Source organism: Cyphomyrmex costatus, unplaced genomic scaffold, assembly GCF_001594065.2.
Source record: "Cyphomyrmex costatus isolate MS0001 unplaced genomic scaffold, Ccosl1.0 scaffold123, whole genome shotgun sequence".
NCBI classification, from domain to species: Eukaryota; Metazoa; Arthropoda; class Insecta; order Hymenoptera; family Formicidae; genus Cyphomyrmex; species Cyphomyrmex costatus.
In genome coordinates this window covers 2,227,054-2,244,793 of record NW_017275207.1, presented here as the reverse complement: position 1 = coordinate 2,244,793, position 17,740 = coordinate 2,227,054, and the positions used below count along the sequence as shown (strand labels likewise).

Below are 17,740 nucleotides of genomic sequence, written 5' to 3'. Positions count from 1 at the left end.
TCTCTCTCTCTCTCTCTCTCTCTCTCTCTCTCTCTCTCTCTCTCTCTCTCGCGCGCTCTCTCTCTCTGATATATTTTGAAATAAAATATCTCGTAATTTTATTAATTTTTTGATAATCATATCTTAATTAATATTTTTATGCGCATAACAATTAGATACACAGAAGTCCTTATATACATAATAGATACCTACATAAAATTCTTATATGTATAGAACAAAATAAAATACACGCGGCGTGATTAATCATCAAAAAATTAATAATACGATAATTGTATAATTTATTGGATATTTTATATTTTGTGTCAAAATGTGCCAGAATAAATATAAAATATTTTGTAAACTATTGATTGTTTTGTCTTTACCTTTAAATGCAGAATAATTAAAGAAATCATTATGTATAAAAACCATACTGTTTTATTTTACAAAGTAGCCATGACTTTCGTATAATCATGCTATAAATTAATTTTTTTCGAAAGTCAATTTTACTTATCATTATTTGTGCCCTATCAAGCCATACAATTTTTGTCTAAATATATTTTCTATTAGACCTAATTTAAGATAAAGATTAAAAAAAGACATTCTATATATTGTGATTTTAATTTTTCGATAATTAAATAAGTTTAATTCAATTATATTTACTTTTACACAATCAAAAATATCATAATAAATATTAAAAATCTTATGGTAAACTCTACAGAAAGAAATTAATAGTAATAAATAGGTAAGAAATTATTTAAAACATTTTAATAGAAAATTGATTATTAAAAATATATACGTAGATTCGATTTTTAATATATCTAAAAATTTTTATATATTTAATTCTTTATCATAAAATTAGCTGTTAATTATAGTAGTCTTTAAACTTTTAGAGTAAATATTATTCTATAAAGAGTGAATCTCACTCTTAAAAAAATTAAGCCACTTTTTCTAAGGCTGGTTCAAAAAAAATTTGGACTTTTTAGAGTAAGATTTCACTCCTAAGAATTTAGAGAGTAATTTTATCGAAATGATGCTTTAATATCCTGAACTCAGAATAATCTTTTATAAAATTATGTTATAATTATACAAGAGAATCATAATCATATGAGTTTACATCTATGTACCGTGAAAATTTATATGAAGATAGAAACAGAGAATGAGGAAATTTGAAAAGTGAAGGGCAAGGGAGGGAAAATGTAAGCACGTGCACATGTGTGCATGTACACGTACATTATTAAATAAGCGAAATGAGAAAATCAGATCATCAATGGGTTTAGGGACCCTTTTGCATGATCGAAATTAATTTAGTAATTGTTAATACTGTACCAGGCAATACGACACGTACATAGCGACATACCTGCTGTCGAATTCGCCAGACCGCTTAATGCTGAAACACAAAACACGTTCGCGATATTAGCAAAAGCAGAGTCGATAATATTATATAATCACGAAAAACACACAAAGCTTTGACGCAATTTTTCCGACGATGTCGCCAATATTATATTTTTAACTGCCACTAAACAATTTGTACAGTCAACAGCTTCACTTGTATCGAATTGATATGGTGAATCAAGTTGCAAGGTGAATTGGTTACGTCTGCAAAAAATATTTACAATCTTTATCTTTTTTTGTCACGTTGTAACATTACACATAATATAAACAATTTATTATTTGAATATTTCATTGGATAAAATAAGCCGATAAAAACAATTTTGTGTACAATAGTTGTAATAAATTGTGATAAAATTGACATTTACAATTAAGAAAAGTACAATAAGATATAATAATTTCTTAACAATCATATTTTCCATGTTTATTATAATTTAATGTGTAGTTAATAAATAATTCAATGTCAATTAATTTTATTAATTAAAAGATTTTTTCAAAAGACAATTTTCACTTTTTTATGGTACATACATATGTATATAGTTAAATAATTAAATATAAAATGAATTATTGAAGATATAATTATTGAAGACATAATTCGAGAAAATACTTATAATCACATTTCTAGATTTCTAATTTCTTATTTTGCAATATTAAGATTTACTATTTCTGTCGATTGGATTGTTCATTATAATTATTTGAAAAATTTGTTCCTATACAAATAGTACCTATACTGTACTCTTTATGTGTGAAACGCAACGAAGCAATCTGCATACTTGACTTACTTTGTTGTTGACTTTACATAAATTATACAAAAAGCGTTATGAGCATGCAAAAGATATGTTTTCTTAATATAGATGAGTGGTAATTACGCAATTAATTACGGAATCGTATACCTTACCTGGTTTTCTATAATACATTTATGGAATTCAATATACACACAATATGATGAAGATATAAATTACTAAAAATTTTGATACAATTTTGATTAATTTAATATCCTTCCTTGGTAATTTCTTATCACATTTCACAATATCACAAATAGATTAATTATTCTTTCTTAATTTAAATTTAATCAGTGAATTTTCTTAATAAATAGAAAAAGAAACTTATATATGTAGAAACAAACATAAATATTTTTAGTATAAATGTGAAAATAGACTTTTAATATACAAGTTCTTCCATAAATTTGAAATTTATATATATATATATTATTCAGATTCATAAATTTTGTTTATTTTTATTTAATGATTAAATCTGATATAAATGTTTCTTTTGAAATAACTTACAAAAATAGATAATATTTTAGAATAAAACAGTCAGAATGTCATTAATTTACCGATATTAATGTTATTGATATTAAAATGATAAAACAAGAAAATTCATAAAACTATATATTCTGACAATAATTTAATTTATCAAAATGCTATACCTATTAAAATACTAATTACACCATCATTTAATTAATTAACCAAATTCATTAGATATTATTTCGAAATTTTCTATTTTTTTAAAACATAATGCGACTCGTAAATGTGAAATTGAAATTACTTAGATGTTCATTTGTAGAACTATTATTTTCTTTTGACTGATTTCTAGAACAAATTTACTGCTTAATTGTACATATATTCTGCAACATCTTGCTCTCATCGTACCATCGTTATGATTAAAGGCTGTTAATACAGTTTGCGAAGATACATATAGACACGCGCAGTTGCATTATTACTGCCATTATAATCGCGGCACGACTTTGGCCGCTTTACCATGCATATATATAAAAGCGTGGACAGTTCACCGTTCGCCTGGAACTTTAACAACGCATGCAATCATTAAACTCCGTCTCTACCGCGAGTAACATACGTGACGCATGAGCATACAGGTGTTTTGTATAATCGGTAGAAGGACAATATAATATAGTCCAAAGTTATGCATATAATTCGAAGCATCGGATAGTTCCGCATGAAACCTACAGCTGTATATTAATGTACGATAATGTGTTCTGCGATTATGCGTCTCGCAAAATATTCTTTACTCACTGTTTGGCGACACCTGGAGATTGCCGTTTCCGCCGGTCATAGCTGCCAGAGTAACAAGGTTCTGCATACTCATTGGCGAGACACCCGCATTTGCTGCAATATAATATATCAGAACTTATTAGAAATTTTCAATGTTCTGTATACCGATGATGAACATAGCGTACTATTTAATAATTCGTAAAAAGAGCTTAAATAAAATTCTGCCTAATCCGAAATAATTTAACAACACACATAAAACAGTTTTAATTTTTCTAATGGCATTTTTTTGGGGGGGGGGGGAATATTCAAAACATTAATATTTTAATTAATGCATTAAGTATAAGTGTTTTAAAAATATTTACTTTGTTTAAGTCATGCTTTAAGTTCTCTTTTCATGTATATTAAAAGTAAACTATACGTCATTCTATGTATACGTTTAATTTGTGCATATATGAACTCATTGCGTGACACTAAAATATCATCAAATAACGTATGTAAGTTGAGCAGTAATAACTAATAAATACATGTATCAAAGTAAAGTCAATGATAGATTCGTATTGAGGTATGTATATCATCATCCTAGCATTTTTCCTGATCCCATTAAACAAAGAATTTTTATTTTTATTATTGCCTGATAAACTGGCGCAGGACGTTTCGTTATAACTTTCGAAAAGATATGACCCATGGGACACGATTGTACGCAGTGGAAGTTGGAGAATATAAGCGTGAAATGATATAATTTATTCTGACACTGATATGACTAGTGCGGACGAGTAATTTTAGCGAAGAAACGGATAAAGTCTCATTTTGCTAGCCCAAGCGGATCGATCATATTCTATGATACTTTACATCGAAATTTGATGGTGTGCAATCGAAATATTTTTGAGCAGAAATAAACTCTCTCCCAAGAGGAATTAAATATTTAAATTTACCCGTATTCAAGATTTACGTTTTTAACTTGTTCACGAAAATAGGTCTTCTATAAGTACTGGAACACTAGTATAGAGTATAGGGTCAAAAGGTGACGCGACAAAGTTAAACCTGCATATTTAAAAGGGATAAGTTTAAAAATTGCACACGTCAGTCATACTAATATTAGAAATGTGAAAGAATTGACGTAATGTATGATATAAATGTAAATGCATTAATGACTGAATATATTTTAAGAGTGTTATATAATACAACGAAAATTTCTTTTATTAATCATAAAAATTTACATTCGTGCAATATGTAAATAAAAATATGTAAATAAAAAATGTCAGTAACACATATCAAAAGAACAAAATAAAAAATGTTATCAACTTTTTTAAATATTATAATACAATTTTTCATAAAATTTTCTTGCGATCTTAAACTGAAAATAAGAAAGTAAAAGAATATATATTAATCTATTATTACATAATAATATTCACACAAACTAGCGTGAGATAATAGAGATGATAATTATTTATTAATTTCAATATATGTATTTATATACGTACATGCACTAATATTCACCTATAATTCAATAAAAGTTTAATAATTGTTGGAATAATGTTAATACGAATGGATAATAATTCCAATAATTTATGTATAACAATTGAACATCATCGTGTTGAAAATATTTAATCTCATTTCAAGGGAGATTGGATTTCTACTAATCTTATTTAAATCGTCATCGAAAATTGGAAACTAAATAAGCGGAAATAAAAAATTAATAATCGACACTGACCATACTCACCAGCAGTGTTGCTCAAAGACGCGAGGGTGGCTAAACTTTGCAAATTCGCAGGGTTGATTTCTGCTGGACTAGGTACAGCGGGGGGTGCTGCGTGCGCAGGTGTTGCCGCACCAAGGCCAAGGTGTTGTTGTAACAGTAACTGATGTTGTACATTCGACAGTGCATTAGCCGCTCCCGCGTTCGCGGCGACTGGAGTTGCGGCACTCGTCGTCGCCTGCAACTGTTGCAGAAGCTGCAACGATGTAGGCGCCAAAGTATGCGCATCATTCTATAAGTACAAACGTGAATAATAATCATTAATCACAGTCGCTGTTATATTTCACAAATTTATCATATTTATTTCAAAATTTTTATAAATAATCTGTAGAGATTATCCTATTTTAATTTTTTACCAAAAATCATTAATTTATTTAAATAGAATTAGTACAACAACTTTTATTCTTATAGAATTTGAAGATTATTAAATTTGTAATCAATTTTTCATTAAATTTCTGCTGAGAAAGGATCAATTTGCAAATTTGACAATGCTTGTGGAGCTTTATGCAAATCTCATGAAACGTTCAATAGAAACAAAGCGTTGATGCGAGTAGCCACTATACGTGTTCGAAGAATATGAATCATGTTCTTCAAAAAAACGTTTGAATTCTTTTTTTTAAATATATTTTACATAACAAAATTGAGATTACTATGTAGAAAGTCACAAAGGATAGATAATGCATACGAATGTAAGACGCTCAAACGATAGAGCCATGAAGATTTCTCATTCTCGATGCAAATGGAATCTTTGATATCGGCCAAAGAGCTTTTATTATAAAATATTAAGTATACGTACGGCTAGGTAATGCGGTGTGATGTTGACTCCCGCGATGTTCCAGAGATTCGACTGGAGTTGCTGCATCCTCTTCTGGTCCTTTTCCTTTTGCGTATCGGCGAATTTTACGACTAATGGCGACGAACAACCCTGAAAATTACACAATGCGTTGATACTGCGTAATTGTAAACAATATATAAAATATAAGAAATGTAAACAATCGTTTACATTGTTACAATTGTTTAACAAAAAATGTTGATTAACGTCGCAATTAAAATTTCAAACAAAAATTATGAACAAAAAATTTAATGCTTGCACACAGCAACAAATATTTAAATTATATAAAATTATATAATAGAGTTATAGTTTTTGAAATGTTTTTCATGTAATAATTTATATTATGATCTATAAAAAAGTTTTTTTGTGTTATTATCAATTCATCAATCTTGAAAGAATTATGAGACTTATAAAAATAAATTTTGCTGTGTCTCATAATAACAATTAAATATCTAAATGATTAGTATTTAAAAGAAAATGAATAAATAATTAGTTTTTCTATTTAATTTTTATTAAAATTCTAACTAAGAAATATTTATTTATTTTCAAAAGTGTATTAATATTTTAGTGATAATATCTCGCTTTATGTTAATCCAAATTCTCGAACAAATTTTTGCTATAATTTGACATTCCTTCCGTTAACTCAGAACATTTGCCGTATTCCGTACCGTGCATCGTTTTATACACCTGAATCCGACATATATTATTGGTTCAAGTCCAAGTTCAACATTGGCGTGAGAACGGGATTTGCCGGCGATCGAGTATTACATTGGTGGAAAGAGAAACTCATTCGACGATACGCGAGACGATATACACACGAATCGCGAGGTCGATGCACCATGTACAATGCGCCTGCAATTGGAGACGCGAAATCGGCGTGCCGGTTGTGCCGGTAGTGACGAATGGGCAAGTTCGAAGAACCTGCAGCCGGAAATATTCGTGATATTAAAGTAGAATTGCCTTCGTGCCCGTATGTCTTGGCAACACTCGCTTTTACCAGTCGAAATAGTACATTGCAAAGGCATATCGTCGCTAAATATATCTCATGAAGTGATTAATGAAGTTGTTAAGTATTTAAATGAGTATTTCTTATACTAATGGAACAAAACAGTATAGCTAACAACTGCATACCATGAAATCGCATTAGAGGAAATATCTTGATATTTGATACTTGAAATATTTAATATTATATAAACAGATAAATGGAAAAAGTTTATCTTTCACTTTAAAATTAAAAAAAGTCTTATGTATCATAACCTATGGCGCAAAAATATTCACAAAGAAATATGTTAATATATTTGTGTCGAAAATGAATCAAATAATATAATGAAGATATCAAATATATAATATTTAAGAAAGTATCAGTTTTATACCTAGAGAAAATATTTATAAATCTTTCAAAAGTCGCAATATAGGATCCATTGTTTCCTTGTAAAAATTTTTGTTAAGATTACAGTAAAAAGATAGAATATTCTTCGTTACAATATTGATAGTATTGTTTTACGATTTTCAAGCGATATGCTATGGAGATTCGGTAATTTACCTGTCCAATTCTTTCTCTCTAACGTTTGCGAAAGCTTACGAGAAGATAGCTGTAGTAGTATAGAGCAATGAAAGAAGGTGGAATGGAAAAGCTTGGCGAGCTTTGAATCGCGAAGGTGTCGACCAGTTCGCGGCCGTCTTTACTCTCTCGCTCGGTTTTAGTTACCCCGAGTTAAATCGGTATATTTCACTGAGGTGACTAGTCGGATTGTAGATACACACATGGATGTTTCGTCGAGTGACAATGGCATCGAGCCAATACATTCGACGACTCGGTTGAATTGCCATGAAAAGAAACGATCTACGAAGACTTTGTGTGCGACCCGCTTTGTGTCGTCATCTACCAGCCTTCACGATACTGTTTTCTCCGCTTAAAAGATCGAAGTACTCACGACCCAGTTCTTTCTTGCAATATAAATATGAGAGCAGATTGCATGTCCTCATTGAATTGCTCATTATTTCCACAAACTACTTTTCAAAGAAGTTTTCATTATTATCTTTCAGTTAATTGCAGAAAACGTAGATACAAAAAAAAAGTCAATGAAAGAATAAAAGACAAAATTAATATTATATGATAGATTAATGAACGGTACGTGATTAAAGAAGTAAGTAAATGAATGAAACATGTCATATTCTTATAAAAGCTGCATCATCTTTGTACGAAAAGTTGTCACTCAATTTATTATTTATAGAGATAGAATATTAGATCACGTTATTGCGATTATTAATCAAAATGTTATAGTAAAGCTGTTTAAGTTGTAATAAACTAGCTAATCATTTGAACACTTATTACCATGCTTTACGCGCAAAACTTAGAAATTCCTGATATCAAGACTTCAATACTTTGACAAATTAAATTATATTATTTGTATAAAATCTATAATTTTTTATTCGTCAAAATTAGGAATATTAATTAATTACAAAATTAATAGTTCCACTCATTTTAAGATTAATAACTAATTGTAAGATCAAATTTTTATTTAACTTTCAAGTGTAAGGTCGTATATCATCTAAAAATATTGTATAAAATATCTCCTTCGTTTATATTATAATTGTACTCACCTCCATTGTCTGGGAATGATGCAGAGCTTTGATGGCATTGATCGCGTACTGCTTACTAGCGAAGGTAACGAAGGCACAGGCTTTACTTTTCCCGGTGCTGTCCCTCAGCACCGAGCATTCCTCGATCATTCCGTAAGCGCTAAACATGTTCCTAACATCGTTTTCTGTGAATTTTTTCGATAGCATCCCAACGAACAGTTTGCGCTCTGTAACGATAAAGCATAACTCCCATTAGCAATTGTTTGCAGTGTCGCGTCATCATGAATCATGACAAAATGTGAAAAGGCGTATTTCGTTAATAACATGTGCGATCTTAATAATTCAATAATAACACCCGGAAGACAGTCGCCTTAAAAATAATACCTATGTGAATATTCATCCTTGATACAATTATATACTTAATTAGTTAGTGAGAAAACGTGTCTGGCTGAGTAATCATACAATCGAATGATTAACATAGCTATAGTCAATTGTCATTAGGAGAGAACGTATACTATTACAGAATACTATTACTGGAAAATTACGTAGTAGATAAATTAAGTGCATTACTCATTCTTATTGTGCTTCTTATAACTAGATAGTCCAATTAACTGATATTTTATGTAGTTATATATATATATATATAAATATCGAAGACAATTCAAAGATATAATCTTCCTTATTTCTTCTCTCCATTTTTTTATGTTTATCATGTCTATAATATTCAGAATCATTATTGATTATTTCATAAGTAGCATCAGCACTTTATATGTGCCATTATGATAATAGACTTTGCATAACATCAAAAGAATTAGAATATTAAACATGAAAAAAATTCTTTTATCAAGCATTACGTAAAACTATTTTTCTATTTTCTTTATATCGAGTTCTGGTTATCTAAACTTGTTAGCGAACTCATTAAAACTTTTATAAATGGCATTCATGATCAATTATCATTTATAACATAGAATGTCATGAATAAAGGAAGGATTAATATTCTACAGAAAAGGTTAACAATTACCATATAATATTCTTGACTGCAAGTAGCAGCATCAATTAATTGAAAAAAAAAACCGAGTGTTTTGTTCGATATTGACGTTCTTAAACTTTGACTCACGTCTCGAGTCGAGGTTACAAGTGACATCATGATTTCTCATCTCGCCCACCGTTTAATAAGCGTTTACGGATAATGCGGACAGTGGCTAGCTATGGACCATTTGACGATGGTGCCGACCACTGGAAGAGGCGACCTGGTCAATATTTGTTTAGGACCGAGAGAAAAGCTTCACCTAGAGAAAAGCCGCTTATGTAAATTCGGCATCGCGAGGGATAGGCTAGGCAAAATACTCGAATATATCTCTCGAGTCTATCCTTGTGTCTCTCATCCCTGTCACGCGTATTCAATTCTCTTGTGGATCTTCTCGGTGTTAACGCACCGCTTATTTTACAAGAACGTGGTGTGCATTAAAAAAATCGAAATAATAAAATTTCTCGTTGAAATTACGACATATTACGAACAATGCAAATTTTGCTTTTAAATTCAGATGATGCAGGATACAAATTTTTTCATCTTGTTATTAGAAAATTTGATTCTCAAAACTATGTGTGAATTAATGAAGCTGTACACTCTTTAATTAATAATTTTATGTATATTAATAATTTTATGTATTACATATATCCGAAGCTTTATAAATCAATATTTGCTCAGAAATTATAAAATCCATATGATAGTAACGTTTCGTTTTGTACAATCTACAGGATACATGAGTTTTTTTGGCAACAATGATTAAATCTGGATTTGTATTATCATTTCTGAGTATTCACTTTTGCATAAATGCTGCGTGTATTAGATATGCAATAGTGACTCGCATCATATTAATTAATATTTCAGTGCCCTAATAATATGGACTAATGTATTAATATTAATATCGAACTATGCAAATTCACCGGGCAACAAGAGGGCTAAACATGACGAGCATTAATATGTGAAAATTGTGGCTCGCTGTCAAATGTTGCTATCCAATTCGCGCGATATCAAAGGAACATGATGCTGCGTTTCAAGCTATGCGTAGCCATGCTAGAGCGAATTGAAATTGAGAATACATCGATTTATTGTGCGCGCAATGTATCCATAGAAGTTGATATCAAATTTATACGGTACAATTGCGTATGATCGTGTTTCCGGAAATCACCAATACGCTTTATGTGCAAATAATTACGGCCCATAATGCTGACAAATAATGCCATGACTGCATTTTATAATGCTTACTGTACAATGAAATACAATATATAAGAGATATTAATAATATAAAATATACTCTGCTTTGAAATTCGTTATTACATTTAGATAATATTATAATAAAAGTAACAATTTATTTTTATAGACTTGTACTAATAAATTATACAATATAAGACATATATTGCCTGATGAAATTCATTATTATATTTAAACAACAATAATAATAATATTATTTTAATATTAGTTTTTTATACAATAATAAATTTTTTTATTAATAAGGGTTATAACGTTATAGCGCGCTCTCTCTCTCTCCCTCTCTCTCCCTCTCCCTCTCTCTCTCCCCCTCTCTCTCTCTCTCTCCCCTCCCATCTATCTATCTATCTATCTATTTATCTATCTATCTATCTATCTATCTATCTATCTATCTCCTTGCGAATTATTCTCGATCAGTATTTTGTAGAAGCGATACTGATATGGGGGGCGGTACCAGTTTTCGAGCAATTGTAAATCCTAAAGCAAAGTCTTTTGCTTGGAAAATTTGATCGTCATCAATTCAATCTACCCGGATAAAAACTTTCTGTGACAATGATCCTCTTTGCGTTTAACGAAACGCATTTAACGGGTTGTGCCTAACCGAAATGTCCGAAACATAACGAAAAATGTACTGAAATCTGGGGATCAAGATTTGCCCAGAGGCTGATCCGTGCTGCGGGGAAGAGTAGAAAGGATGAGGAGAGCGCTGCAGGATATATCGGTCCAGACTACGGCAAACTCGTCCGCAGTTAACGATTTAATTAATTTCGCAGCCCCTAGCGACCGGATACCCGCGGTTGCCAACGACGGATCGGATTTCCCGCGGAAATCGAATGAAAATTTTAAGCCCTTTCCCTTCGCGGGGGAAAATACGGTGTAAAAAGGCAACCAGTTGGGGTAAGGGGGAGGGGGGCGGAAGACAAATTCTCCTCTCTTCCTCTCCCCTCCTGCGTTCCAGCGAAACTGCGGCTTTCGCGGAATGTTTATTAAATACCGAAGGTGCTGGTTTATGCCCTCCCCTTTTCCTTCTAAACGGACCGAAATTTTTCGTCCATTACTACCAAGAGGGACGGATATTATCCGTGTGCGAAAGTCAGTGTAACGAATATTTCGAGATCGATCAAAAGTTTAGTCGTGGTCAGATACGAAATAAAGAGGCATCCAAACCCTCTGTCATAGGGATTAATAATACGTATAATTTTTTTTTGACAGAAAAGAAAAATTTATACAAATTATTGATCAAGTAGAATGTGAAAAGAAAAATTTGAACAATTGGTAAAGAAAAATAAAAAAAGAAAAACAAAAACGAAAAAAGAAAATGAAGTTAATCGTCTTGTTAAAAAATTGAGATGAAATCAATGAAATTCCGTCATTCATAATGTCGTACTTCTAAATGTTAATAAGTTATAGTCAATTTGTTCGCTTTGGATTTCTATCTTTTATTATACATAGTCAATCGCAATTGTTTTAAAATGTATCAATAGTTTTAGAATATTTTTTCTTGAACCAGAACTTAATTAATTATATCAAAACTTTAAAAATAGAGTGCTAATTTTATAGGAGAATCTATATACATACATACAAAATATCCGTAAAGCAATATATATATATATATACACAATATAACTTTAACAATATAGCTGATTCTATTGTAGATAATGCTTCTCCTGCTCTGCCGTCGGGATACTGTCAAGCTTATTGTAATCACATTTAAGGCTATTAACGTGAGAATTAAAATAAGAGCGCGAAGGCACTGGTCTCTGTAACTGCATTTGTAATGTAATTCACGTGCAAACTAGATACGACGCAACGTCGGATCATGCAGGCGGATATGAGATGCAGATCGCGCCTGCTGGAATGTTTGCATCGCACCGAATATTCCGTTAGGATGTCTGCGGCACGTCGTCGCGGAATACGTGCATCAAAGTATTGCGCATAGTCCATCGATCGAGCTTTATAAGATCTGCATAATGAACAAACGCAATAATACAATTATAAATTAAAAGTACCATGTAGCTTTTCATGCTAGCATAAAATGGTTTGCTCAATTGTTCGTGATTATTAGTTAAAATTTGGAAAGTTACGGTACAGATGTAATTTAAACATGCTTTTATGTAAAAAGCAATCCGCAGAGAGAACACAAACTAATACTAATATTACATCAGTATTACAATTTCTTATTCGACGATGTAATTGGTATGTACAATATGTGTTATATTATATTCATCATATTGATGAGTAGAGAGTAATAATATTGATGTAATTAATTTTCCATAGGAACTAAGTCATTATTCAATTTTCATCTTACCTAAAATGTCTACGAAATTTAAAATAACTAAACAAATTTTTTATATTTATACCATTCGTACACGAGATAATTTTATAAGTATTAAGTAAAATGCAATTTACAATAAATTTATATGTAATAAAAATATTATATAGATCATAGTAAATAATCTTGATCGTTATCAAAGTCAGCATCAGAAAATTATTGATATAACAAAATGTTGCTTTTACTAGCTTCACGTGATGAAAAGCAATTTGTTTACATTCTGTAAGATTAGTCGATGTAATGATAATTTGCTCGCTTCCGTGAGAAAGCGTTTATTCAATACAAACAGGTGTCTGACTTCCACAAACGAAATGCTTGTGGCCAACCGGTGGCCAATGCGGTCACTTGTGTCGATTCGATCTTCTTCTATGCATCTCACGGGCCCATTCACAACTTGTGCAATTAAATCGCAACCTGCGAAACGTGATAAGTTTTTCAATGAATTTTCGAGCCAGGCATTTCAAATCGATCGCCGTTCGATGCTCCGATATGCAACCAGCAACCTTCCACGCCATCGTTCCTTACTCGATTTCGCCTTTTTCGCAGCACGATGCGCCGAAGCGCGAGACGTTGCGAATGAACCAACTTATAGGCCGGAAAAAAAGACCAACGCGAGATTAGGATCGTGCATGCAAATGCGAACAAGCGAGGGAGTACTGGAATTTTTGCGTTGAAAGACGTTTCGATGTACCTTTCCGAAATACGGCAGAAGAACGAGTTGCTGCACGCTACGCATCGCCGGAAGCGCAACGTGCATTTTGATTTCCGCTAGAGCTCATTTTTAAGACTAAAATTTCGTTTATGGAATTGAAGCTCCCGAGTTATTACATCCAAATGGAACTTCAAAATAAAAAATGCTGCAAAAATGACAATAAAGTTGTCAACTGTTTGAGAAGAATTCCTTTCAATTTTTTTTGGGGAAGAAAATTGCATTTAAATCAAATCAAATTGCAAATCAAATGATTTAATCGTATCATATATGTATATATGGTGGGTATGCATAAAACTACCTGTTGTATAGACAGAATATATATACTAAAAACTTAGCCATGTTACTTTCAAGATTAAAACTCGGCTAAAAAAATTTTTTGTTTCTTTTTTAATTATTTTAATTTTAAAATGATAATACAATTTATATTAGCTAATTTAAAAAAAATCAAAATACATAACATAAATTACAAAAATCACTGAAAATATAAAATATATCAGGATATCTTTAAGAGAAATTCTTGTTATCTCAGATAGTCAATTTAAATTTGGTACATTTACTTTAAAGCTTGCTGGAATATCTGCGAAACGTATCTCGAGATTATCTCTTATGGTGACTTTTTACGACTGTACCTAAAGCTATTCGGAGGAAGAGAAAGTTTGCAAAACGTGAGTTTTAATTAAAAACATTTTTCTCGAGTAGTGTAATCGTTTGCCTCTCTATGAATACTGATTATTAATAATCATTAAAACTGGCTTCTTGCCACTAAGGAGGATTAGATTTGTCTCATTGCTGGTTTCGTATTCACTGTGTAGTGCATAACCTCGCCAGGAATATTCTTGCCCTCTTAGCGCTACGGCTTTTAGGCCACGTGTTTCTTTCAAGAAATAAGAATTGATAGCGTTAATTCACTTACAGATTCACATATGCCACATGCATGAACTGCTTTCTATTCATAGAATAATCTACGGAATTAAATATCTATGCAACAACATCTGTGAATCTTTAAGTTATGAAGATAAGATATCCGTATAGAGGAAAAAGAATCTTATAAAAACATGTATTTAAAGTTTTTAAATAGGATTAAAAAAAAGTAAAGATCTATATTAATTAAAATGTTGATAAATTATGATTAGAAAGTCTAAAAATAGATTATTAAATCGGGAATTGAAAGAAATTCACACTCTTGAAGCCAATCTGGCAACCGATGTGTCGACAGGTGTATCCACCTCGCGTTTGGTCACGATTATGCGGTCATTAGTATGTCGCAGACGAAGTTCCCAGGAAATGACGTCAGAGATAGGCAGCGATTTATAGACAGCTTGGAATTCCGATTAGCAAATGCTTTGACGGTTGCAATAGTAAGGCCGTAAATTACGCTTTACGGTGTACGGAATTACAAAGAAGACAATTATTGTTCTGTTTTATGGAGTAACATTTACGGACAGTAGTCATAATGCAGTGATGCAAACTTGCGGTCCAATGAAAATACAAACCAATCCTGTCACAGTGATTAATACGTAGACAGTGATAAACGAGTCAGTTAGAGAAGACACCTGCGAACGAAACTATCTTAGCATATGCATAGTGTAGCCTGTATAACTGTCCTCATTCCTGTTTAAATTATTTGTTGGGAAACCAGAGTATTATTTTTCATTTCAACCATGCGTAACATAATTTGCAGTATTATATTGAAGTTCGCATTCTATTCCACAACACATTTACTATCATATGAGTGTGTTCAATTTTCTGCTTTTTTTCAAAGTGACACACAACATGTTTCTTATAAAACACATTTCTATTATATTAAGAACGACATGATATATCTATTTTAACAATTTCATTTTTAAATAAATGATTTTCTATTACGAAAATATATTCAATTGTAAACAGAAACTTATGTGAATAGATAAAGCCTAACAATAAGTAGTTTGCTCAAGAAATTTTTATAAACAATCAAGCAAAATTAATTTTGTCAGAATAAATTTTATGAAGCTTTGAAAGAGCTGAATTCCCATTCTGAATCCTCTACCAGAGACTAACATACATTTCATGGAATCCCTTTTCACCCTCGTGACCACCAAATATCTTCCTCGCGATCGCACAACCGCCGGTGAGAACAAATGACGCCATAAATCGTGGATCGCGACTGCGAGAACCAAGTATCATCGTTAAGGACGTATACGAAGGATACGAATGATGCCTCATACACATCGGAATAGTAGATGAAGTTCGCCAGTACCGCGTTTATCCGTAGCAGACTACGAAGACCCATAAGCGGGTACATTAATTGGGCATTTGTATGGGATCCGGTGTCTCGTGTTGCTTCCGGTTGGTTCCTGTAGTCAAAGCCATTATGCTATCCTTGTCCTCTTGCACGTCCTTTCACCGGAAGAGACTCCCTCTTTTCAATGTACAATTCGTTCTGCTTACCGCTTCTTCAAAGTTACCTTCTTTGTTCTTCTTTGTAAAGATGTTCGCTTTTTTATTAAACAAAAGAAACTTTCTCTATACGTATATTTATAATTATAATAAAAATAATCTTCGTTAATACAATTTAAAATAATGTTATTTAAAATAGCATAAGAATTTAAACAAGATAAGAATTTAAAATGGTACTAAATTTTCTTAATTATACAAATTTAAAATATGTTTAGATTACACACACACACACACGCGCGCGCGCGTTGTATATTATTACATTGTTCTAAATGCTTTAAATTTGCTTAATTTATTATGTTATAATTATTTAATTGTATTAGTATAAAGTCACCTTATTATCACAAATTACGCTCTAAGTTGCATTACTTATAAATCTTGCTTATTTTAAACTTTACATATTATAATATTTGATAACATTACATCATTATTTTACTTTGTCTCCCAAGAATATATTTCTGCTCATAAAATCATCAGCGCATACATATTTGCTCGTTTCTTTTTATCTGACAAAACTTCGAAACGTTCTTCGCATACGAAATCATCTACTTTCAAGGGCTTCAACAAAGACGATTTCTCGGATACTGAAATAATCGTTGTGGCCTACTTTTCTTTATCGCTATTCATGGTGTTGCAATTATGTATGTTAGTCTTGTCTTAAATATCGCTCCCTTACTTTAAAAGACACAACTAAAAAATAATTAAGTTTCTTTAGTCGGAATTAACAAAATTGAATACGAGGAGAACACCCAACTGTAAATTAATGAATTTTTACAACTACGTTTACGGAATTGTAGACCAAACTTCAAAAAAGAGGAAAAACTGTTTTCCAATTTGACAGGAAATTATTGACTATAATCAAATAATACCGAAAGAAAGAATATATTCTTAACATGATTAAATGTTATTTTTATCATTTTTGTTTCACAATTCTTAAAAGACGTCCCATTTTAAATTATAACAACTTTGATGATTTTTTCAAAACTTTTACCTTACCCTTTTCAAATTGTAACAATTTTAATGATAATTTACAAAAATATAATGCCTAAATTCTAAGCAGAATCGTAACATATTCTCGTAAAACTTATAAAAACTTAAGTACTTATACCATTATACAATATTTACAAACAGCTTTACAAGCAGCTCTTACTAGTAACAAGATTTACAAGAAGTAGATATTTATTAACACATCTTACGATGCGTACTCATAAAATTAGTCATAAGTTTTACAAGAACAAGTTACAGGTCTACGTATGATTTTGTTTAGAATTGATCTATAAATTAGTGATCTCTCTCTCTCTTTTGAGGATTATTATATATTATAATATACTTATTGTTAAAACTAATTTATAATAATATTCAAATATCATATTTTTAAATGGTATTACTTTTGAACTAAGATCGATATTTTGGTCCTATTATTTTGCTTCTCCATCT

General features: G+C 31.1%; 1 protein-coding gene across 7 annotated transcripts in view; it reads right to left on the bottom strand.

Moving 5' to 3' along the window:
- The window catches only part of LOC108782293 (CUGBP Elav-like family member 2), a 16,906-nt gene extending 8,135 nt beyond the window's left edge, over positions 1–8,771 (bottom strand). For 4 of the 7 annotated variants that reach the window (XM_018550522.1, XM_018550525.1, XM_018550524.1 and 1 more), the window contains exons 1-5: positions 8,573–8,771; positions 5,933–6,061; positions 5,092–5,368; positions 3,402–3,494; positions 1,325–1,366 (exon numbers count right to left, since the gene is read on the bottom strand). In XM_018550522.1, the coding sequence (XP_018406024.1) occupies positions 1,325–1,366; positions 3,402–3,494; positions 5,092–5,368; positions 5,933–6,061; positions 8,573–8,758 (727 nt within the window). In that variant the 5' untranslated portion in view covers positions 8,759–8,771. The remainder of the gene's footprint in view (positions 1–1,324; positions 1,367–3,401; positions 3,495–5,091; positions 5,369–5,932; positions 6,062–8,572) is intronic. The other 3 variants (XM_018550528.1, XM_018550526.1, XM_018550529.1) reach the window with 3 other exon arrangements.
- Between the last annotated feature and the right edge of the window lie 8,969 nt (positions 8,772–17,740).